Below are 24405 nucleotides of genomic sequence, written 5' to 3'. Positions count from 1 at the left end.
AACACTAATTTTCTAAATACTGTGGGGCCTTTCGTACCGTGGGAACCTTTTCATAGTACCAGAACTAATTATGGAACTACCCACTTTTTCGCACCGCCGGAACTGGGTGCGATTTTAGTACCGGACTGCCTTTTTCGAGAACCAAATTAGCTCCTACTCCGGAGCAGGGTCTAACCAGCACAACTGGTTCTAATCGTGACGTAAGTAGACATTGATTGGTCAAACGCGTATGAAAACGCCCTCACCCGCCATGATTTAAAACGCTGTGTAAACATACTGTAAACATTGTGTCAACTTATTTCGCAAGTATGGAGAACAGCGATAGATGGACGGACGCTGAAGTGCAGGCACTTGTAGCAAATGTAGCACTGCCAGTTGTCGTTGGAGATTCTTAGTCCTCCTTTCCGTTCTTTCAATCGCTTTACGTATACGTCGACTTTCCATGTCCATTATTGTGAAACCTGCGAGACACAACAAAAACACAGCTCTGATCACAGCGTCCTCCATCCTCCTGTTGTTAATGTTGTTCTTCTTTGTTTCTGTTGTTGAATGCTGCGCACAAATGACGTCGCTGTCGACCGGTTTACGGCACTTCTTAGTACACACTCTCGGTGCGAATGCAACCCTTTAAATGGTACTGGGAAATAGTTCGTGCAAAATCGTCCCAGTACTTTAGTACTGTACATTTAGTACTGTACTGGAACTAAAGCGGTGCGAAAGGCCCTCATGTTGTCCCTTCAGTCTATATTGGGGTTAAGTGTCTGGCTTTAGGGCAACAACCAAATATTTCCTAGTGTAGAAATTGGACCTCCTGCCCTCTGGTCACAAATCACTCATAACAATTCATCCCATTTATACATGGCATTTGTCTGTGAATTGAGTGTTTTGTTGTATTATGACAATGCATTGTGGTTCTACGTTACAAAAAGCAGTTGATTTCTGCTGTCAAGGGTTCTTCCAGGAGGATAACGTTTTTATACCTGTCTGATCTCAGCTTTAGGCACTTCTGTGATCTATATGAAAGTTTCCAGTTACAAAACTCCACCTGACCAAGAAAAAAAAGCAGGCTTAGGTTTAAATTAGCCTGGTTATTGCACAATAGACTACTGTTTTAGGGTTTATTGTCTTTTTTGACTATTTGCACAAAATTAGTTGGAATAGTTGCAACCATAAGCATTTAAAAAAAATCTTTAAAAAATGTAATCAATAAAATGTATTAACTGATTAATACTAGTAGGCAGTAACTAAATAGTTTTGAAAATTAAATAAAAAACTTTGGAAATTATAAAAGACAAAAAGAAAATTGTATCCGAAAAGAGCCATGACTGACCCCTACTGGTGAGTTGTTTGCTGGCGCATTGAGCCTTTTTCATAAACCTCTATGTCAACATAGCGGAAACAATGCGCATGAGTGAGCATTACAATAGCTGTGTCACTGTCACTTAGTTTTGCATAGATAGGTGTCACCTCTTGATAATCAAACCGACTAAACCCGCTAAGCTAGTTGTAGTAGCCCGGGAACAAGGAGTCTCGTGTCTGTCAACCAAAAAGTGGCTTTCTGTTGGACAGCGCACCCTAGCGGTTGCTAGCTAGTTATAGCTACTTAAGGTCTTCAATCATATCTTCACACCGTTTCCTCATTTTTCGCAGTGTTAGCAATAACAACAATGACAGTTATATCATTTTGCGCTAAATGTGATACATTTTATTTCTGTCAAGGCTAACTTGAGAGCTTCAGTGGAAATTATTTAATCACAGACATTAAATGAGATAAATATCTATGATTATTTTAGGCTAATTGATCCCAGCCATTATAAACCAATGTCTCATTAATCTTGAATTTGGCAGATTGTGGTCTTGAAAAACCAGTGAGTCAGTTGCGATAATGCTGTCTCACATCTTTAAGTAAACAAGTTGAGCAGAGATTGGTTTGCTCATTGCTCATTGCTCATTGGCTACAGTGCAGTGTGGGATTGTGACATTTACCCTATTCCCACAGCAGCCCTTGTCATCCTCGCTCCTTGACTTCACCAATACAGCAGAAGTTGTCAGACACCTCACCGTACTTAGAGCAGACTTCTGGGTGTGAGAAAGACACCACACCCTTGGTTGTCTCATTTAAGATGTCCCTACTCATTCATATTTCCCTTTCTCACAGTGCATAGAACGTTGTGGAGAATATCTCTTCCTTTAATTTAATAACAATTTAGCCAAACGAAAGGCAGTTTTGTGGCTCACATTTAATGTAACCCACACTTGTTCTTCACACACAGCTCAATCTATCCTGCATATAGCTTCGATGACACACACACCCACACACATTTCCTGGCATTGCATCCTACCGCTCCTGATTTACGGGAAAGCTTTTGCAATCCTGCTTTTTTGTTGATGTCAATGATAAGACACATCATACATGAACTTTTTTTGTTCGTTTTCAATTTTCAGAGGAAACCCATCCCGTCTATCATTTTCTTTTCACTTTTTTTGGCTCGGTGTTTGTTTTATTTGATGTTCTTTTAGAGCAGAGCCTCCATTTGCATTTTCCTGTCAACCTATCAACAGTGCATCCAACGATACGGCACGGTTTTGTTTGCCTACTGGTTCACCTGTACATATAGAACGCTGTGACCGAAGGAATGCGACCACTGGAGTTGTTGTCTCAAGAAGTGAGCTGGGGATTAGTAGAATGGGTCAGTAATACTCGTGTAAATACTCCATGCCTTCCTCCTGAACCCTGCAGTGCTGAAGGGGCTGTTCCCTGCTCAGTGAGTAAAGCTTGTCGACTGCGTCTCTCATAATGCCGCAGGACAAGGAGATGAGAACAAGGATAGAAGTTGGGGGAGGACAGAAGTGCTCAAAGAGCGAGTGTTCCAGCGAAAGGTGGCAAGATACGACTTGTCCATGGAACATCTGCAGGCCCGTCCCACGCCTCGTGAGATGGAGCTGAGACTTGTTTGTGTCAACGAGCCTGTCGAGACTTGTCTGACATTGCCACGTAAAGCCCTAAAACCTAAGCAAGTAGAGGAAGAAGAAAGAAAAGGAGGGAGAGGTTCATTTACAAAAAAAAAAAAAGTTGAAAAGATATTTATGATAGGGAAATGATTTCTAAGAATGGCGTATCTGGAAAAGCCCACTTCTCTGACAGGTTCTGTTTGGAGATCTGTTGTTCTTGTTGTTTTGTGTCTTTGAACAATGAAAGATTACCTGTGCTTTTAGACCATGCAAGAGGTAGAGCTGGACTGAGTCAAAGAGAAGATCAGTCTTTCAGCACCAGTATAGCCGCCACGTCTGCTTTAGCTCACTTGCACTATCATAATCTTCGTCTTCTCATGCAGTCAAGATGGCATAGTGCTACCTGAAAAGGTCCAGCATGTACTTATTAGACTTGACCTTAAATCCCACCTTTTGTGCAACACCTTCAGAGTGTAATTGAACGAGAAGAGAAATGCAAATACCTTCATTTTCATCAAAAGAATAAATAAAGGTAGCTGTAAGGAAAGAATTTGGCAGCACTCAGGGCGACCATTGAGCAAAATGAGGGGAAATCCAGCATAATTACACCAAAGCTTGTCACACGTTTTCTGGGAAAGATCACATTTCCAAAGCATATAATTTAATCACAGGGCATTAACTAGTGCCAGGAAGCATGGGGGCATTTGTTTACATCACTAGAGAAAGTATGAATCTGATGAGGGTTGGTTGCATGATGATTTCCCTCCAAATGCACTACAAACATCACGAGTTATCGATGTCTGAAACCCAATTGCATTTAAATCTTAATATTTATCTTTTGCTTCATCCTTTCATGCATATTTTCCACTTTGGAATCAAATGAAGTATATATGCATAAACACCATGCAAAGTTTTCAGGCATGACGAGCAACATCATGGCTGTTGATTCGCTATTCAAAACCATAGCTGCATACATTTTGCTCAAACTAAGTTGTGCAAACATGCGCCACAGAAACCCATTTATTGCCCCTGTGTTCCAGTGTAAAGAGCATGCAATCATGAGTTATTAGCTGCTTAGCCCTCAACATTTCTAGCAAGAAATATTAAGCAAAGATAATGAGCAATGCCCTGTGAAATTTGCTTTTGAACAGAATTGCATTTTCCTGTTTATGTTTAAGTTTTGCACCCTACACTCAAATCCTGTTTTATTTCAAATGCTTCACTTTCCAAACTCAGCAAAAGGTATTTTTATCATTGCGTCAAAGAGGGGAAAAAGGCATTTTATTTCTTTCCCAATGAAACAGGTTTTGGGAGAAGCAACAGGCGTGATGGTACATGTCAGGTATGAGGTGGGACAAGACCAGAGGCGCCAGAGCGTTGGGCCAACCCGCCCTGCCATGCTGAGACATGAATACAGCCTTAGCCTGCAGCCCTGCTCTGTTCAAACACACACACACTGCAGCTGCAAACTTGTCACAACACGTACAACACTGTATGTGTGTGCGTTTGTTGTCGGTGTGACTGCGGTTTTACTGTGTGTGCACAAATCTCTGTTTGTGTAGAAATCTCTTGAAGAAACCGGTTTACACTGCCGTTCAAAAGTTTGGGATCAGTAAGATTTTTAATGTTGTTGTTGTTTTTTTTAAAGAAGCTTTTTATGCTCATCAAGGGTGCATTTATTTGATCAAAAATACAGGGAAAAAAACTAATATTGTGTATTGTGAAATATTAATGCAATAGTGCAGGGCTGTCCAAACTCGGTCCTGGAGGGCCGGTGTCTTGCAGAGTTTAGCTCCAACCCTAATTAAACACACCTGAACCAGCTAATCAAGCTTTAACTAGGCATAGAAACTTCCAGTCAGGTGTGTTGAGGCAAGTTGGAGCTAAACTCTGCAGGACACCGGCCCTCCAGGACTGAGTTTGGACAGCCCTGCAATAGTGTAATGCAATAATGGCTTTCTATTTTAATTTCCTGTGATGCAAAGCTGAATTTTCATCAGCCATTACTCCAGCCTTCAGTGTCACATGATCCTTCAAAAAATAATTTTAATATGTTGATTTATTATCAATGTTGGAAACAGTTGTGCTCCTTTTTCTTTTTCTTTTTTTGAATAAATCAGAATAATTTCTGATTGATCACTTAACACTGAAGACTGGGGTATTGGCTGATGAAAATTCAGCTTTGCGTCACACTATTAAAATAGAGCACTATTAATAATATTATACAATATTACTTTTTTCTCTCTGTATTTTGGATCAAATAAATGCAGCCTTGATGAGCAGAAGAGAGTTCTTAAAAAAAAAAATTTTTTTTTAATTAAAAATCTTACTGATCACATATAATTCGTAAAACAGAAGCACATTGTGCACATTTCATTTAGGCTGATGGTCTGCAAGAAGTAAAATATTTTAAAGACTTTAAAAGTCCCACTACCATTGATATCAAATGGTTCACCAAATTTTATTATAGAGTTCTCGGTAAAACTTTACAATAAGTTTCAATTTGTTGACATTTGTAAATGCGTTAGGGGGTTTACCACATTTGTCAATATTGATTGTCAATTTATAAGTATACTAATACATCAGTGTTATTAACTATTCGATCAGTGTTGATTATACTAAGTTGAAGTACTAAAATCATAAACTAAAACTGAAATAAAGTACATAGAAAGATAAATAGAAAAATAAAACATCAAAACTAATAAAATCTACAAAACCACAACAAAATTACTTGAACTAAACTTAAAAACTGAAAACTGAAGATATAAAAATATTAACATACTATTGTAATGGTATATAAATAATGCATTAGTTATACGTAATGTGTTAAAATGTATTGCAGTGTTTTAGTATTATGTATGAATGAACATTTATAAATGAATATTAACTTACATTAATAAATACATTAAATAATTTTTTATTAGTTCATGCATTAATTAAATAGACAAATGCATTAATGCATTAACTAATAGACAAATTAAACATTATTGTAAAATATCACTGAGTTGTTCTCATCCTAGACTGTCACTCTCTCAAATCTCCTTTTTCTGTTCAAAGAGTTACTTTAAACTTGTGTGTGTGTGTGTGTGTGTGTGTGTGTGTGTGGTAATTCACATTGTAGCCCATGACTGGAACATAATTACATGTTAACACCACCGTGCCCCTCCCTGTAAAACAGCTAATGCCTCCAATTCATCAGATCATTCTATGGCCCCACCCTTCATATGTGTGTGTGTGTGTGTGTTTCCCTGTCAGAAGTGGCTCATTTGGCCCCAAGCAAACACAGCAGCCTCCACACATATTTGCATTCTCAAAATGTGTTGCTTTGGGGCTAGAATTGGTACATCAACTGCTTTGTTTATGTGGTAAGGTTTGTAGGTTGGAGTTTAAGATGTTACAAAATATGTAAGAACGGTGTTTGTTGTCAGTATGTCAAGGTTCTGTCATTTATATCGGTCTCTGGCTTTTTTGCTGGGCCTCTGTGTGACTGACCCTATGGCATTTGTGTGTACAACTCTCTCTTTGGTCCTAGAGATCTTTCGTATCCTCTTCTCTCTCTCTCTCACTCACCTCATTTAACTGAATGACAGGAGCGTACAGAGGCATATCAGGTTGGGAGCAGAGGGGCAATTACAGTTATTCATCTTTCTTTTTTTATAGAACACCTTTCAAAAAAGCGTTCAGTTCACGCACAAAACGCCTTCATCATCCACCGGTGAAAGCACCCAGGCACTAAATTAGTCAGAGCTAAAATGAGTCAAGTCAGTTCTGAGAGCGCAGGTGATGAGTGTAGAAGCTTCATGCTGTTGATACTCTGAAGAAGACATCATGAGCAAGTGATATGACAGGACAGGAGCCAAAAATATGGACTATTCAAATCTATTTTCAGTGTAGCTGACAAAATGTGAACAAAAAAGGCTCAATTTGTTAACATTAGTTAATGCATTAGTCATAAACTAACAATTATTTTTTTATATTATATTAATGAATGATATTTGTATAGCAATTTATTAATTAGTTAATTTCTAATGTTATTTTTAAAATGTTTACATTAAACAATTTATAACTTTAAATATAATAAAATATTTTAATGTAAATGTGAAGTTAATGTTTAACATGTAAAATGTATTCTTATATGCACAAATTAACATTATGCTAGATTATTAAATGCTGTAAAATTGTAGTTCATAACTCTATAATACAATTGAACCATATGGTACAGCTTTGGTAAAGATCGTTTTGTTTTGTTTTTTCAGTTTGTTCTACCAATTCCTTCAGGAAATGGCCAGGATTTGTGTGTGTTTGTTCTTGTCAAGATTGTGTAATACTCTGAAAGCTCACAAGCAGGTGCTGGGACGGGCTCCTCTCATTGGAACACTTCATATCAAAAGTTAATAGAGATGGAATTTAATGTTGCATTGTTCTTCAAAATAGCCCCTGGCAACATTCACAGCAGTTTTTTTTTTCTTTTCTTTCTTCTTCACCTTTTCAAATGAACTTGACAGGAAAGCTTTCTTCACAGTTATTTTCCATGTACTTGATACGCTGCTTTCAGTGCAAGAATTCATTTAAAAGCTGCAAAGAAAAGTATGGTCTGTGGTATTTTTCTTGAAAAAGAAGTGATGTGCAACCAGCCATTATCTACAATACAAAATCTGTGGCATACCATTAGTTTTTGCAACATTGGTTGCTGATTTGCAGTTGTCACAATGTTGGCGGTCATGCTTTGTGAGACTGTTTAATCATGTAGATCATTCTTTTTGACCTATTGTGTGTGGTTAGACAGAATCTTAAACACCTGATGATGCTGTAAGTATGAGTAACACCTGAGTGTTAGCCTGTGGTGATGAGGATGGTTCAAGCGATGCAATTGATTTTTGTGGTCAGTGACACCCTGAACATCAAGCTGTCATCAGTGATGAAGAGGATGTTGGGAAATGCAGTTGAGACTACCTCATACAATTTGTATTTAATAATGATATGTACGGTAAATTTTCATTTACACGTTACACATTGAGAAACTATATTCTTGAAACTCCATCAAAATACAAAAATGTTCAATGATGAGAACCACTGATTTAAATTCAATTAGACATTTGTTTTGCTCGTTTTATGAATGAGGCCTATTACAGGTATTCAAGCGCAAGTCTAATCTTTTCATTGTTCAACACTAGAGATATCATCACATCACAGCAATAATTTTTACATCAGATTTCTGTGTCAACATGGTCCTGACGTCTTCATGCTTCAGGTGATTTGGAAAGCACATTTCAGTGTGTGTCCTTAATCACAGGTATATCTTAACCTGTGACATCTGTAGGGTAGAACCAGAAGTCCCGCCGCCTAAAGCCAGCTGCTCTTCCCTTTAAAGACTGTTATATGGCACTTATTCCACTAAAGCATTGGCAAACTGCAGCTGTTTTATCTCTGCGTTGCCTGTGTTTGTGAGAAAGTCTTCTTTTCTTTGTTTAGATAAAGAAATTACCTTTAATGGATGTTTAGTATAATTTATAGCAACTGCTATTGAATTGTATTTTTTTAATTTTAGTTAATAATTTTGAAAAAAAATATTTTTTTTAACATTAAGAACATTTTACAAAAACACCCAAAGCAAAAACATTTTAGTAATATGGATTAAAATGTGCTTATATTGTTAAAAAAGAGTGCAGTTATATTACAGATTTTGTTTTATAGCAGTTACTAACCAAACCCTCTTTTCTTTAGTACTCAACAGATTTGAAGAAGCTGTACTGTCAGATTGCCAAAACATGTCCCATTCAAATCAAGGTCCTTACCAACCCACCCCAGGGTGCAGTCATACGGGCCATGCCTGTCTATAAGAAAGCTGAGCATGTTACCGAGGTGGTCAAACGATGCCCGAACCATGAACTGAGCAGAGAGTTCAATGACGGTATGTAACTTCACTAAATTTGTAGCTTAGAAATGTGATTAAACATGTTTTTAATCTTCGGCTTGGTGAATCTACTGAATTGTGTGTTTAATAGGCCAAATAGCCCCGCCCAGTCACCTGATTAGGGTTGAGGGGAACAGTCATGCACAGTACATGGAGGATTCCATTACTGGGCGTCAGAGTGTGCTGGTGCCTTATGAGCCCCCTCAGGTGAACACTCACACTCAAACATGCACACATGCAATTTCAGAGAAACCTGGCTGTCCCTACATCCACCCAACAGATGTTAATTTAACATAACAGCTCTAGAGAAATGAACAACGGTGAGTAGTGGATGACACGACTGTTCCCTATTAACAGGTGGGCACAGAGTTCACAACCATCCTGTACAATTTCATGTGTAACTCCAGCTGTGTTGGAGGAATGAACAGACGTCCTATCGTCATAATCGTCACTTTGGAAACCAGAGAGTAAGACCATTTTAAACACTGGATTGTATTGAATAAAATATCTCTTATAGGAAATATAGAAATATGTATTAATTGCTTGATCGGTTTCTCCAGTGGTCAGGTTTTGGGCCGACGGTGTTTTGAGGCTCGTATCTGTGCGTGCCCTGGACGTGACCGCAAAGCTGACGAGGACAGCATCCGCAAACAGCATGTCAGCGATGGCACAAAGAGCAGTGAGGGTACGAAACGCCGTAAGTAGTGCTGGGGGCTGGTGACTGGGCTTCATCTAACACAAACACATTTGCATCGCATGTTTCTTATTCCTAGTTAGTTCTTACCTCCATATATACTGCATGCCCTCTTGTACAAAAACACACACTGCATATTTTCCACCTGTTCTGTGCTTTAGCTCTGCGTCTTGTGCTTTAAGATCTTCTATTACAGCTGTTTCACTTCCTCTATCTCCGTCTTCCACAGCTTTCCGTCAGGCCTCTCACCTCTCCCAGCTAAACTCCATCAAGAAGCGAAGATCCACAGATGAGGAAGTGTTTTGTCTGCCTGTGAGTATCTCAAATTTGTCTGCAGTATCCCAGCATCAGATTTGTAGTTGTTGATGTGAAATAGAATACCGATTTCATAGACTTAGTTTAGACAGGATGCTTTTTTTGCATCTTTTTTTTCTAATGTAAGCATTCATTTGGTGGATGTCTTTGAAAATCCACTTTTAAAGATGTGAAACCTGAATTGTCTTTCATTCTGTTGCTCTTTATTTAATTTTACAAACAAGAATGATTTCTGTGTGAACAGTCCCTTACTTGATAAGGAAGTGTTCATTTCTATGAAACCTTGCTTATATTATGCATTGTTAATATTCTTACTATATAATCCGCTAAAAAAAATGCATGTTCAAATCTAATTGTAATAATGTATTATTAATAACTGTTATTCATAATTACAATCATCAAAGAAAAGTATAATTCACAATTTGTTAACTTTAGTTAATGCATTAGGTGTACTAACAAATTAACAATGAAAAATATTTTACAGCATTTATTAATCTAGGTTAACGTTAATTTTTTACATACTTTTACATATACTGTACTATTTTACAGATTTCAAATTGTATTTGAAAAGTAGTGTATTACCAATCAACATTAATTTGAATTAATGAATTAATTATGAATACCTTTACAACACATTAAGAATACTTTTACATTTATATTTATATGTAGGCTTTATAGAAAGCGTTGCAGAAATATTTGATACTGAAAAGATAATACAAAGATAGAACTTCACAGATATTCATTCTTAGGCGTCTGGCATCCAGGCTTACCCCTTCTCTCTCTTTCTCTGTGCTTCAGATTAAAGGCCGTGAAATCTATGAGATTTTGGTGAAAATCAAAGAGTCTTTGGAACTTATGCAGTTCCTCCCTCAACAGACTATTGAGTCATACAGACAGCAGCAGCACAACCTACTGCAGAAACAGTGAGTACCTTATACATGCAGGAAAATTCCCCAATAACAAGTCAAACAAGTTTAAACTCTGCCTACAAATTGTTATTGGTCTTCATGGTAAATGCAAATTTAGCTGTTTCATGGAAAATGCAAGTTTAGTCTGCTCTCAGCCTTTAGCAAAGTTTTTACAGAAATACATTGTATCTGCTGTAATAGTGCTCAACAGAGGGGGAGAGACCTGTAAATTATGCTTTAAATGAGCATTGTCGCCCTTCAGTTATGAATGTTTTTGTCAGCTTGTCTCATTAAGGATCAACTGGTTTCTGACTATATATATATGTTGGAATGTAGAACATACAATGGGATTTGGATGTCAATGCTTTTCTTCCTGTAAATTTCCTTAAGACTGCATAAACCATCCACACCCAACTGAGCTGTTCAGTCATGGCGTCAGTTTGTAGGTCAAATGGATTCACCATGGAAGTTCTAATGGGTTTTAGAATAGCCTGTTTTTCAATTATTGAGTAAATTAAGGATTTTGGTTACGTAATCACCCATATTTTGGCAATTATAGTCATTATGTTAGCAATTGTTGTAGAACAAAATGTGAAAGCTGTTTAATATTATTAACCACATGCCACGTTATACTTTTAAATCAAAAATCACTATTCTAAAAACCCATAGATGTTCCCAAGGGTACTCAAGGCTCCCATGCTAATTCTCTACTGGACTATATACTGCTCAAATAGTTCAAAGTGCTCTGTTTAGTGTGAGAACAGGTAGAGAGGCTGTTGATTTTAGGGCTCATTTGACCTTCTCATGCTTTGGTCCGAGCTAAATGACTAGGTAAGAATGACCAGGTAGCCATTATCTTTTAAACTGTCCCATTGTAGGACAAAGACAGAACGAACATGCTGTGAAATGTGCATCCTTTGACTCTCCAAAACTATCATTTGAGCATAGCATGTTAACACATTAAAGAGCCCCGTCCTTGTTCTGATTTTTGGTAGATAGGTTATTTAACATTTCCAAGCACAAATGTGGTTTTCAGCATTGTCTGCATGCTGTTGCTTCTCTCTTTCATTCATAAATCTGTTTTTCTAACTATACTTTTCCCTTCCTTTTCAATAAAGCTCCTTCTGCCTTAGATTCTATGGGTTGGGTGTTTTATTTTATTGATTTTCCCTTGTACTTTCTCACTCTTTCGCCAGTTCAAACACTGAACTTACTTAGTTGCTGCCACCTTGTGGAGAGATTGTACACATGTTAAACGATGAAAATCATGCATCCTATTTAGTTTTGAGAGGTTTCATCATAGTTTGAGAGTTTTTATAGTTGACACATTTTCATTCACATTTTTAAATCTCATAATCTAATTTAATTCAAATGAATGAGGCCTGAAAGATTTGAATATGCATAATTTTACAACATTTCTTTTAGGCAAATACAATTCCAGTTTGATTTACCCATCATCACCTGCTTAGCACTGTGGTCTCTCTCTTTCTATTATTTCATGATACAGTCTAATATCTTTTAATATTGTCATGTTCTATTTTTCTTGACATTTTGTTATTCCTCCACCTCTCTTTCTCTCTTCTCTCCTCACATCTGCCTGCATTTCCTGTCTTTCTACTTCTCACTGTCTATCTTATACAGCCTGTTAAGGGCCCGTTTGCGCTCTGAGCTTCTGGACCCAATAGGTGAGCAGAAGAGGCGCTTCAGTGCTTCCTGAAATTGGGAATCACATTCCTCCTCCCTCAGAGCATCCCTCGCTCATCTCTCTCCATCTCTTCTTCATCTCATCCTCTACCCCTCAAAGGGGCTCCCTGTGCTTCTGCAAACTGTCACTTGTGGTAACTCCTAGACTTTTTTTCTATGCCACAAATAGGTTGAGCACAGGATTTGGTTTCTACCACCTGAAAACCTCGATTTAAATATGTGAGCTCTCAAGTGAAGTCATTTTAGATATTTTTTGGAAAGTTCATTGCATGATTTTGTCCCTCCAAAGTGTATTATCTAAACTATGGCACTCATTTATCGATTGAAATGATCCATTTGTGTGTTAAATCTGCTTACAATCACCTTACACTCAGATTTAGCTGCATTAGTATTCTTGTTCAATAATCTGAAGTGTCAAAAGTTTCTTAAAACATTTCATTGTGTACATACTTTTTTAATGTTACTTAAAGGGCCCTTGTGACTGAGGCGGCTTGTTTCCTCAGCATTTATTATGTTTGTTGGACGGATATGCTGGTATTGCACAGAAACCCATTGCACATAAACAGTATAGCAACTTCTCAGCTGACCACCTTATTTCTCTCTTTCTCTCTCTTCTTTCCAGCTGTTTTTCTTCTTTCTGTCTAAATAATCCTGAATGTCGAAACTGACCAGGAACCAAGCACACATCTGTTTTTTTTTTTTATGGGACTCATAGTTTTTCTTTAAGATCTTGATGATGTTAATCTTAAATAGCTTTTTGTTTTTGCCTCTGTCTTCATTTTATTATTGGAGCTGGACTCATTGAGTTGTCTATAAATATGGGGGGATAGGACATTATTGATGACAGAATTTTGATAATGCTGGTCATGTTTTGTAAAGTGCACTGCTGGGCAGTAAATTGTGTGTTTTGTCTTGATTATTTGTCCATTTTCTTAAAGATGTATTTTCTGCTATGTACATGGCAGTTAAGAGAAAAGGAGATGAATGCTATAGTGTTGACCGATTCTTTTGTTGTTTCATATGAAATTAATGGTGGTTGTGTTCTCAATGGCTCTTGCACTTTTGTCAGTTACTACTATTCAATAAATGACTTCTCTGCTTTTGTGTTCCTATCCCTACTCTTCCTCTTTGTTCTCTTTTCTTCTCCTTTATTTTTCGACTCTTCTTTTTACTTGAATTGTCAGGGGCTTTCAGTTAGAGCATTTCAAAATATCAATGAACTGAAACACCTAGTATTTTTATTATATGTAAATGTCAAGTTCAGAATCATTTAAAGGGGTAGTTCATAAAAAAAGAACGTTCTGCCATTTACTCACTCTCATGTCATTCCAAACCAGTTTTTTTTATTTTTTTTTATTATTATTAAATGAAACTATACAGGTTTGTAACATGCGGGTAAATAAATGGTGGCGTTTTCTTTGTGTATGTGAACAATAAATGTTAATTTTTCGTTTGTTATTTATACTTAAAGTACTACACAAGTATATGGATTTATTTTCCTCTCAATGTGACTTTTAATCCATATGCATGTTCATTCCACTTTGTTGAGAATTACAGAACAGCACAGACATGTTCTGTGTAGCTCCAAAGTTTAGGCCTTCCACAAAATGTACAAAACTCTAATGGAAAGCATTTAATCATGACAAGTCTGACATTTTCTGTAATATCCATATGTAAGCCTGTGGAACGAGACTTGGCTTCAGTAATACAGAACCTGTATCATCGTCTCTCCCTCAGGAACTCTCTACCACCCCAGCCTGCCTTTGGTTCCAGCTCACCCACCCTCGGCAAGAACAAACTGCCATCAGTCAGTCATCTCATCAACCCCCAACAACGCAACACACTCACCCCATCCAGCATGACTGGAGGACTAACTGACAGTAAGGGCTCTATAAAATCATCAATAATTCCATAACTATATATTAATAGTCTATCTACAAATGTCTCAGTGTATGTTAGGACTAACAAAAGATCGTATAAACAATATAAAGTGATTTCTGATCTAATTTTTGCATGAAGAAAGTGTCTCAGAACCCTTAGAATCTCAGAGTCCCTAGTGAAGAAGATCCTGTCTGGGCTTGAGAAACACTCAGTTCTCAATGTCAATCTGACAAAGAGTTTCCTTTTAAAATTGAACTAGATCTTTGTGGGACAGTCTGCCTTCCCTTTGGCACTGTCAAAATGTACTTACACATGACAAATATGCATTCTCACATTTCACACAGCAGGCCAAAGGTTTCATATGTTCTGAAATTACCTAATCCATATTTAGAGCCCTCCGGTGTTTGTTATTTAAGTCAATTTCAGTTTATGTAGTGTGTGTATAATATATAATATATAGGCTATAAGAAATGTGGGCAGGTTGGGGACATAGAAAATATTGCATGGTTTTATTTTATTGGTAACACTTTACAATAAGGTTAAACATTAGTTAATGCATTTGTTATCATGAACAAACAATGAATACTAAATTGTAATTTTACATTTATTGGTTAAATATATAGATTTTTTACATGTTTTTGAAATTAATTTCTTATTCCGACTAATGCTGCCTGTATTTGACAAATACTGTAAAATTTATCATTTTACTTTTGCACACCAATTACAATTTAAAACTCTGTTTTCAGAATTTGATAAATAAACAGTTCAGTTTTTGAAAATCTTACCCCAAACTTTTGAATGATAGCGCATAATGGTTTACACAAAAATATTAAGCTGCTACTGTTTTCAACATTGATAAATGTTTCTTGAGCACCAAATCATCATATTACAATAATTTCAGAAAAAATTATCTGACACTGAGAACTGGGCTAATGGCTGCTAAAATTCAGCTTTGCTATCACAGAATTAATTCACATTTTATAATATATTCAAATAGAAAGCAGCTTTTACTGTATTTTTGATCAAATAAATGCAGCCTTGGTAATCATTAGAGACTTCCAAAAAAAAAAAAAAAAATCCTACCGATTCCAACCTTTTGACCGGCAGTGTATATTCTTCATTGTTTTCTCATGTTTCTTCATTATAGTTTATGTAGAAATTACTATGAACAAGTATTATGCTGTAAATGTTTATTTTATTAGTTCCTGATACCTAATGCATTAACATTGAACCTTATTGTAAAGTGTTACTGTTCTATTTCCCTTTTTTGAGGTTTATTACAGTCTCAACACTTTCCCCTCCCTTCAGTGACCCCTCCCATGATGGGTGGCCCAGTTCCCATGAACACGGACATGAGTGCCCTGAGCCCCACCAACCTGCAGCCTCAGTTACAAATGGTGCCCTCCTCTCACTGCACACCTCCGCCACCCTACCCCATGGATAACAGCATTTCCAGGTACACAAATACACTTACAGTAAGTTTCTCTGAAACAGCATGCAGGTGAAAGTGTAATATCGTAATCATGTTATGTAATCATGTGTTAAAGCTAAATATCTATCAATTGCAGCTTCCTGTTGAGACTGGGCTGCTCAGCCTGTTTGGACTATTTCACAGCCCAAGGATTGACCAATATCTACCAGATTGAGAACTACAACTTAGAGGTGAGGAATTTGCCTTTCTCCTTAATGTTTTTCGTATCAGTTCATATTTGGAAAAACTATTTCACAGGTACGTTTAAGTCTGAACAGATTTTGAGAGATTTAGCATCTTGCTCACCAGTGGATCCTCTGCAGTGAATGGGTGCTGTTCAAACTGCTGATAAAAACATCACAATAATCCACAAAATGGCTCGATTAACATCTTATGAACGGAAAAGCTGTGCGTTTGTAATAAATCCATCCAGACATTTTTAACTTCAAACCTCTATCCGTAATATTGCTTTCGCCAGTGGAAAAAAAAATCTCTCCTGAATCGGGGGAGAAATATGCATAGATCATGCACTGTCTAAAACGATCAAAAATGGTTCTAAAACAATATGTTGGTTTGTTTTGGAAGGACAACAGGGGATATATGTTTTCATGGAGGAAGTGTTCTTATGGATTGACGGTTTAAATTTCAAGCATCTTAATGGATTTGTTTCTTACAAACAAGCAGCTTTTCACTTCACAAGACCTTAATTCATCAACTGGAGTTGTGTGGATTGTTTATGGATTATTCACTGCAGAGGATCCATGTCAAAATATAGGATCTGGCTTGTCTGAGAGATCAGAGCAGTGGCTACTGTATTCATGAGCTCTGTGGTATATCTATCCACAGGACTTGTCCAGGCTGAAGATTCCCCCAGAATTCCAGCACATCATCTGGAAAGGAATCATGGAGTACCGGCAGACCATGGAGTTTTCTCCACCTCCCCACATCTTGCGCACCTCTAGCGGGACATCCACCGTCAGCGTGGGCTCCACTGAAGCCCGAGGCGAGCGTGTGATCGATGCAGTGCGTTTCACTCTCCGTCAGACCATTTCATTTCCTCCACGAGACGACTGGACCGATTTCTCTTTTGACCTGGCTCCAGATTCTCGCCGCAACAAGCAACAGCGTATCAAGGAGGAGGGAGAATGAACAGTGCATCACAGTTCACAATGATATACGTACATACAATATCAACCGTGCACATTTACTGTACATAAACACTCACACGCTCTGTTTTATATTAACACACTTGGTGTTGGTCCAGATCGTTTCACAGTTTTCCTCTGCAAGTGATGATTTAAAAAAAACTGTGAGCCTCATAGTCTAGTTCACTTAAACTTAAATGGGCAGATAAAATGCACTTAAAGTCCTTTATGGTTTCATTTTTTCTTCTGGTGGATTTAGCTCTGGTTGTCATTTCAAGCCCCTTAATTGAATGCAAACAGCAGTAGCTGAGGGGAAATGGTGCTTTGCTAAATTGTCATTTTTACTGTTTCTTGAGACAAAGCACTTAAGAAATGCTGACATGTTCTTACTACTCGCAAAATACACTGAACTTTTGGGGGGGGGGGTTTTGGTTACATGGCCAAAGGTATCTTTCTGTTTTTTCGTTTTTTTCCCCCCCCTCCCAGCAGGAGCTTTAGTGTTGATTGTATTCTTTGTTTTGACGATCATTCCTTGCAGGTGAACAATGTCATTTTAAAAACGTTGGCATTTGTCAGCTTTGATTGTATGTATTTCAAATCGAAATCGTACATGGTTCTTTTCTTTATTCTCGCAGAAAGTGTTATTCATCAATTTTCATTTGTGGTGTAAGACTGATGATGTCATGTAGCCTTTATGTAATACTGTAAACCCTTCTTTGTTTCTTTTATTTGTGAGTTGCAAACACTTGGTACTATTGAATTGCAGTTTGTACGTATTGAATTGCTTCTGATAATGCATAGACATGCTGTTTACTGGCCTCTAAAAGTATAAAAGTGTTTTACATTGGTACATTGGCCAATGTGTTTGTATATTGCCAATGTAATGTGGCTTCAGTATTTTTTTTTTTTTAAACAAATTTCCAATTCTCTTGATACTTGTTTGCCTTTAGTGGCAATATTGTACAGATTTTTTTTTATTACGCTTTCATGTGACAACAGAGTAAACAATTCTTTATCAAACTATTAAGGAATTATTGTAAATATGTTGCAATGTACTTATTTTGATATAAACAAAATAAAACAAATATCATTTAACATTGTTTTTGTATAATTAATAGAACCAAACTTTTATTTAAATAGAATGGTCAGACATGGTGGACCTTATTATAATTGTTTTAAATATGAGATTTTATCAATGGCATTCTGTGGTTTAACAGACAATAAACAATGGTTAAAAAGTTGAGCACTGGGGACACGGTCCTCTGAACATCTTTTAACGTACTGGACATAAGAAATCTTATACTCATTTAAGACTTTCAAATTTAATTTTTAGAATTTGCACAGTGTGACAAACTGACAGGACTAGTTCCAAAAATGTTATGGATCACCCTCCCTTAGTCTTAATTTTACCTTTAGTTTTCTTTACATTCACTTGACTTAAGGTTTGTGTATACTTTCATTTTTGATGGCTACTGGATTCACAAGCCCTTTTTTCTTTAGTGCTTCCGCATTAATACATAATACTTGTATTACGATTCTCAACAGTAGGTGGTAGACATTCTAAACTTCAGGTTCTCAATACATTCTCTGGTAAACTTAGCCATTACTTAGAGAAGACCCTTTTAACTGTCTCGCCAACCTGTTCCCTTTAAACTTGAAAGCTGCGATCACAAAACAACTTTATGAAACCAGAAACTGACAAAAGGTTCTAATAATTTCAGGGCGTTTTAGTCAATCAACAGAGAGAGCAGCAGAGTTGTATGGAAGTATTCATGTGTCACACTGGTGCAGCCACTTGTGCAAGCAGCATCCCGTAGGGTAGCATACTTTCCAAATATGAAAATGAAGTATATTTATTCACCTCAATGCCTGTACTGAGGCTCCAGGTGAATCTGCTTGCTGTAAAAACACTGCTCTGATAAATACATCAAACTCTTCTTCGTTACATGAGTATGCAGCAATATATGATGTTTACATCTTCAAATGACTAAATAATGAGTGACCTCAAACACCGAAGCAGATAAAGAGCAATGAAGTTCCTTGATTGAGGTTCCAAAACCGTATTCTCATCAAGAGGACCTGTTTGAGACTCATATAAAAAGCTACAGCTCATTAAGGCTCGAGACAAATAAAGGAGAGAATAAATCTAACTTGCTTAATTAGGTCAGTTTCTTGAAACAGAAATCAAAATCACAAAGCAAAATGAACAAAATAATAATTTCTCATAGATAAATACATCAAACCCTTCTCAGTTACATAAGTATGCAGCAATATATGATGTTTACATCTTCAAATGGCTAAAGAATTAGTGACTTCAAACACTGAAGCAGATAAAGAGCAATGAAGTTCCTTGATTGAGGTTCCAAAACCGTATTCTCATCAAGAGGACCTGTTTGAGACTCATATAAAAAGCTACAGCTCATTAAGGCTTGAGACAAATAAAGGAGAGAATAAATCTAACTTGCTTAATTAGGTCAGTTTCTTGAAACAGAAATCAAAATCACAAAGCAAAATGAACAAAATAATCATTTCTCATATTGACATCTCCAAGCCCAAAGTTTTAGAACTCCTGTCAATCATGATGGCAATGTGCCTTTAAAGTCATGACAGAACTCCACGTCAGTGTTGCCCAGGGAGGAGGTGGGGGGATGATGACAAAAAAACAGTGTGGGAATGCTCTACTCCCTCCTTCCCCTTCAGGCGGTTTTGGTTGGAGCTGTGGTTGTCTCCTGGATGACCAGAGAGCAGCATCTCTGATGTCTCCGTCATTAAGAGCTCTCCATAGCATCCAAAACGTTCATGATTTGCTGTTTGATTACTTTAGTGGCGTCACCCGCGTTTGGAATTAAATACCTTCAGAAAAGACGACAAGAAATATCACAACACTGACATAAAAAAAGTTGACTAAAATAAGTAAACATACTAAGCACTAAGGATGTGTAAAACATTATTATTTTAAAACGGAGTTTAATTTTGAGTTCTTAGTCTAAAGCAGTGATGGGCAAACTTGGCCCTTCCAGGCCACTTTCCTGCAGAGATTTGATCCAACCCTGATAAAACGCACCTGCCTGTAGCTTTCTAGTAGTCTTGAAGACAATGATTAGCTGGTTCAGGTGTGTTTGATTAGAGTTGGAGCTAACCTCTGAAGGAAAGTGACCTGGAAGGGCCAAGTTTGCCCACCCCTGGTCTAAAGGCACTGAGCTTTTCCCCCAAATAGCATTTTTTTCCACCTCAGTACACAAGTTCACCCAAAAATGAAAATTACCCCATGATTTACTCACCCTCAAGCCATCTTAGGTGTACTACAATACATAAAGTAGTACATAAACTACTACAAAAACTACAATAACAATTAATACTTAAATAACACTGGTCTACAGTATTATAGAGACTAGGAAATAATGTGAAATAAAAGTTAAAGTAAAGTATAGATTGGTGTCCTGTTGTCAGTTACCATACCTCTCCACAGCCAATATCTCCACTCCTGCAGCATTGTTGTTGCCAAACTTAAAAGTGATAAGTTCTGGATGCTTCTTCTTTGAGGTGATCTTCACCACAGAGTTTAGGGGCTGCCTGGATTGGATGTAAGCAAAACCTTTTCGGGCAGCGATCTCTCTCAAACAGTACATGTGTGTTGCAGTGATCAGCAGATGGCTGTGGAAGATAAAACAATACAGTTATCACCATTATACGCAACCCACCATTCACCAGATAGGACGGCCCAGTATCTGATGGGCTTAAGTATGATCATAACAGTTTTTAATATGCAACAGTATTATTTTACTGACTACCTTGGCTAAGAGATCTGCAACATTGTTATTTTACAGGGGAATCTTTTTTTTTATCCGGGAGTGACGTGCGGTGACGCGCTGCCAAGATGGCGACGGCCGGCTCCGCCTACTTTAGGCTTCAAAAACGCTCTTCGGAAACCTAAGGGTGACGTCCCGGACACTACGTCCATGTTTTTATACAGTCTATGGTTCAGACAGATAGCCTCACCTTGGGTACATGTGTCCAGTCTCCTTAACTTCATTACATGGAATATGGTGCTTCACATCTGGTTTGTTGATCCAAGTCTGAATATTGACAATCTCTTTCCTGTCATCATCTGATATAGATGAGCTGTCAATCTCTTCTGAAAAGAGGGAAGGAAATAAGAAAACATTAAGGAAAAACACAAGGACCCAGATTTGAGATGGAGCGTACCAAATGTTGAATTTATAAATATGTAGAATGGCAAAAGTTTAGTACAGTAGTTCTCAACCAGGGGGCCAGGCTCAATAGGGAGGCTTGACAAACTTCCCCAGAAAGTATTAAAATGATTTACATTTAGTTATGTTAACAATCGTATTTAATATATTCCACACACCAGTATGAAACTTATGAAAGTATGAAATACTGTTTTCACGTACTCACATGACTGCATAGGAGAGATAATCAAGATTTTTGCTAAATAATAAATAACTTTAGTTTTTTTATGCCTTCAAAACACTTAATAAAAAACAGCAAAAGTCATATGGTATTCTTTTTTTTTTAATCTGACAAATGGTCACCTTTAATTCCTTTTTAATTTGTTCTTTTGAAAAAAAAGAAATCATGCTTTACAACAATACTAAATAATAGTAACAATAATAACACCAAAATTAATGACCTCAAACTTGCCTCTGCACCTAAACCAGTGTTATTTCAGCATGTATATACTATTATGGTATTCATTCAAATTTTGAATCAGCTTTTATTTTTATATTTTCAGTTTTTATTTTATTTTTTTTACATTAGGTTTTTTTTTTTTATCTGCTTTTGTCATTTTTTATATTTCTGTTTAGCTTTAATGTAGTTTTTAGTTTTAGTTTACTACAACTTAATCTTACTTCTGTTAGTTGCCACAGCAACCTTTCTATTTATTCATTTAAATTTTGTAAATTTAAGTTTTTCATCTAATATTTATATTTTATTACAGCTTTATTTTAATTACCCCCCAAAAAAAAAAAAAAAGTAATTGTTTTTTATAGATAACGATAACAACACGGGTACAAGTGTGTATAAACTAACTCTGCAGGAAATTGCAAGTTGAGAACTCCAGGCAGGTTGAATGTCCCTGATTTAAATCGGTGTATTTACCTGTATCATACTCCTCCTCATCACCAATGCTGAAGACAGGCTTCACTCCCCTGTATGGCTTCCCCACCCGATCACTGCTGCTTACGTGCCTGAAGGAAATAAGAAGCATCATAGGTACTTACAAGACCCACTAGAAGATTAAAGGTTTGCCCTTCACACCAACATTGTTTTTCTTGTCCTAATGCAGGCATTCTAAAAGCATGGCAGTGAGATGAGGTGTCCTCTAGGATTAAAAAGGCGAGTACCGTTAGTCGGAAGAAAGAGAAGTTAACATGTTTGCAATTTACCAGTGATGAGAATCAAAGTGTGGAAGGCCAGGCACTGCACAAATGTTAATCTTTTAAGTCCATTTTACTGTAAAACTGAACAACTTTAACATTTAAATCACAATTGCCGCAGTCTTGCACAGCTGTGTTCAAATCTGAATAAAAACAATGAAGGACTGTGTTCTCTCTCCACACAAGTCAAGAACATGAGGACCCAGACAGCAGAGATCAGACTTCAGACTGTGAGACAGAAACTGCTAGCGTAAAACAAAGAAAGGAACAAAGTGGCAAAAGCACTGTTAGAGGTCAAAACAGCCAACACTGTCAGAAAGTGACGAGACCTGTGGTTCACAGCTTCCACCATTCCGAGTGGTATTTGTGAATTCTACTACACATGCGTGTGAATGTCTGGTAGTGGATGACAAAGTAGCAAATTCTAGAATGTTACTCTATTCTGACAAGTATTTTAGCAGGAAACAGGAAATTCAAAGGATGAAAAGGATATTTGTACAATAGATGCAATGCAGATGCATATGGTGTTAGAGCATTCATGAGTGTGCTATTTGCTCATGGTTTTAAAAACCCCTACAATGAGCTAAAGCTGACAGAGCCACCTTGAGAGGGCATGTTGCGGAAACCAGATGCACGCTGGTGGGGGTACAGACAAACATTAATGAAGTCTTACCGATCCAGTATTCCCTTGTCTGGCCAGGGTAGATTGAAAGATATTCTAGTGTGAAATAACAGGGCATAGGTCGGGAGGATGATTAAAACAGAAAGACTTCAGAAAATAAATCACTTTAAAGAAATCCCTCTACGTAATATAATTTAAGTTTGTTTTTGTTTTTCAAATAAAAGTAGGGGTGGAAAAAAAAAAGACAATCTAGAGGCAGTCTAGAAGTTTTTGCAACTGGCCCTCTTTTTTCAATTAATGAAGAACATATCTGGAAAGGAAAATGTGAAAGAATGCCTGTCCAGTGCAATGAATATGAAAAATGCTCACCTGTCCACCGGTGTGGAAGTGTTTTCAATGAAGCTGATCACCTTCTCTTTTACATTAACTGACTTTGACTTGAGTGCAAAGGTCATTTTGTTGACAAGTGATTTAACTCCTTTGCCATCTGTGCTGTTCAGTTCCCCCTGTATCAATATAAGAGATGGGCTGAATTAACTTTGGGAGTTAGTTAATCCAAGACTAAAGAGGCATTTGCTTATCACAGTGAAAGTTGAAACATTTAATGGCTTGCTTTACTTGAAATGTCCACAAGATGACACTAAATGCCACCCAGAAAATAAAAGGAAAATGCTACATGTATCCACCTTATTTTTCCAATGCGGAAATAAACTATCTGAATGCGAAAGACTTCATTAGCCGCTATAGGTAAATAACCAGAAGAATAAAGTACAATAAACTAATGAGCTACAAACCAATCAACATCAAGCAGCAAAACTGTATTTTTGAACAGCTAAATTAACTGGAAGTGAATGACAAAGGACACCTTGCACATTCAAAAATGGCACTGCTCTTACGTTAAAAATAAGGTGGATAAAGCTTCAGAGAAGTACCATAAAAACTCTTGAAACAGGGTTTCTGCAGGTTTTATAAAGGTACATGACTTTCAGAACTTTTTAGACCTTTTTAAGTAAAGAAAATTTAAGAAATAAATTGAAGGGAACACATTATATCAATTAGGGGTGGGCGATATGGCAAAAATATATCACGTTTTTTTGCACAGTATATTGAGCAGGGGCGGACTTGCCCATTAGGTAAAGGTAGGCGACCGCCTTGGGCCCCCAAAAGCTAAGGGCCCCCTAAAATGCTTTTCATATAGGAGATGCGCATTAAGCGCTGACACGCGAACAGTTGCTGATTACGGTGTTTATTACCACGACAACCGACTGAATTGAACGTGCTTTTTGTGTATCCTGCTTGAAGGAGATGAAAATATTATGCATCTGAAGCTGTAATTAAATATTGAGAAACAGTGTGTATTATATGTTTATAATTGTTTTAAATGCCGCTTACTCATTTAT

The 24405-nt window shown here is 37.1% G+C and overlaps 2 protein-coding genes across 9 annotated transcripts in view; one reads left to right on the top strand and one right to left on the bottom strand.

The window, feature by feature from the left end:
- The window catches only part of LOC107752631 (tumor protein 63-like), a 24177-nt gene extending 6216 nt beyond the window's left edge, over positions 1-17961 (top strand). The window contains exons 3-12 of one of the 7 annotated variants that reach the window (XM_016568649.1): positions 8677-8863; positions 8958-9073; positions 9224-9333; positions 9427-9551; positions 9790-9872; positions 10674-10798; positions 14225-14367; positions 15677-15824; positions 15937-16030; positions 16686-17961. In XM_016568649.1, the coding sequence (XP_016424135.1) occupies positions 8677-8863; positions 8958-9073; positions 9224-9333; positions 9427-9551; positions 9790-9872; positions 10674-10798; positions 14225-14367; positions 15677-15824; positions 15937-16030; positions 16686-16988 (1434 nt within the window). In that variant the 3' untranslated portion in view covers positions 16989-17961. Of the gene's footprint in view, positions 1-8676; positions 8864-8957; positions 9074-9223; positions 9334-9426; positions 9564-9789; positions 9873-10673; positions 10799-14224; positions 14368-15640; positions 15844-15936; positions 16031-16685 lie in introns of all 7 variants that reach the window. The other 6 variants (XM_016568647.1, XM_016568648.1, XM_016568646.1 and 3 more) reach the window with 6 other exon arrangements.
- A 1259-nt stretch (positions 17962-19220) lies between these two features.
- LOC107752629 (TBC1 domain family member 23-like) overlaps positions 19221-24405 on the bottom strand; it is a 20466-nt gene continuing 15281 nt past the window's right edge. Inside the window, exons 14-19 of one of the 2 annotated variants that reach the window (XM_016568644.1) lie at positions 23375-23511; positions 23057-23101; positions 22106-22194; positions 20984-21119; positions 20444-20638; positions 19221-19837 (exon numbers count right to left, since the gene is read on the bottom strand). In XM_016568644.1, coding sequence (XP_016424130.1) covers positions 19753-19837; positions 20444-20638; positions 20984-21119; positions 22106-22194; positions 23057-23101; positions 23375-23511 — 687 coding nt within the window. In that variant the 3' untranslated portion in view covers positions 19221-19752. The remainder of the gene's footprint in view (positions 19838-20443; positions 20639-20983; positions 21120-22105; positions 22195-23056; positions 23102-23374; positions 23512-24405) is intronic. The other variant, XM_016568645.1, reaches the window with a different exon arrangement.

Source organism: Sinocyclocheilus rhinocerous, unplaced genomic scaffold (assembly GCF_001515625.1).
Source record: "Sinocyclocheilus rhinocerous isolate Xijiao unplaced genomic scaffold, SAMN03320098_v1.1 scaffold1733, whole genome shotgun sequence".
Lineage (NCBI taxonomy): Eukaryota > Metazoa > Chordata > Actinopteri > Cypriniformes > Cyprinidae > Sinocyclocheilus > Sinocyclocheilus rhinocerous.
The sequence above is the reverse complement of the archived record's forward strand: the minus strand, read 5'-3'. Positions and strand labels throughout refer to the sequence as shown.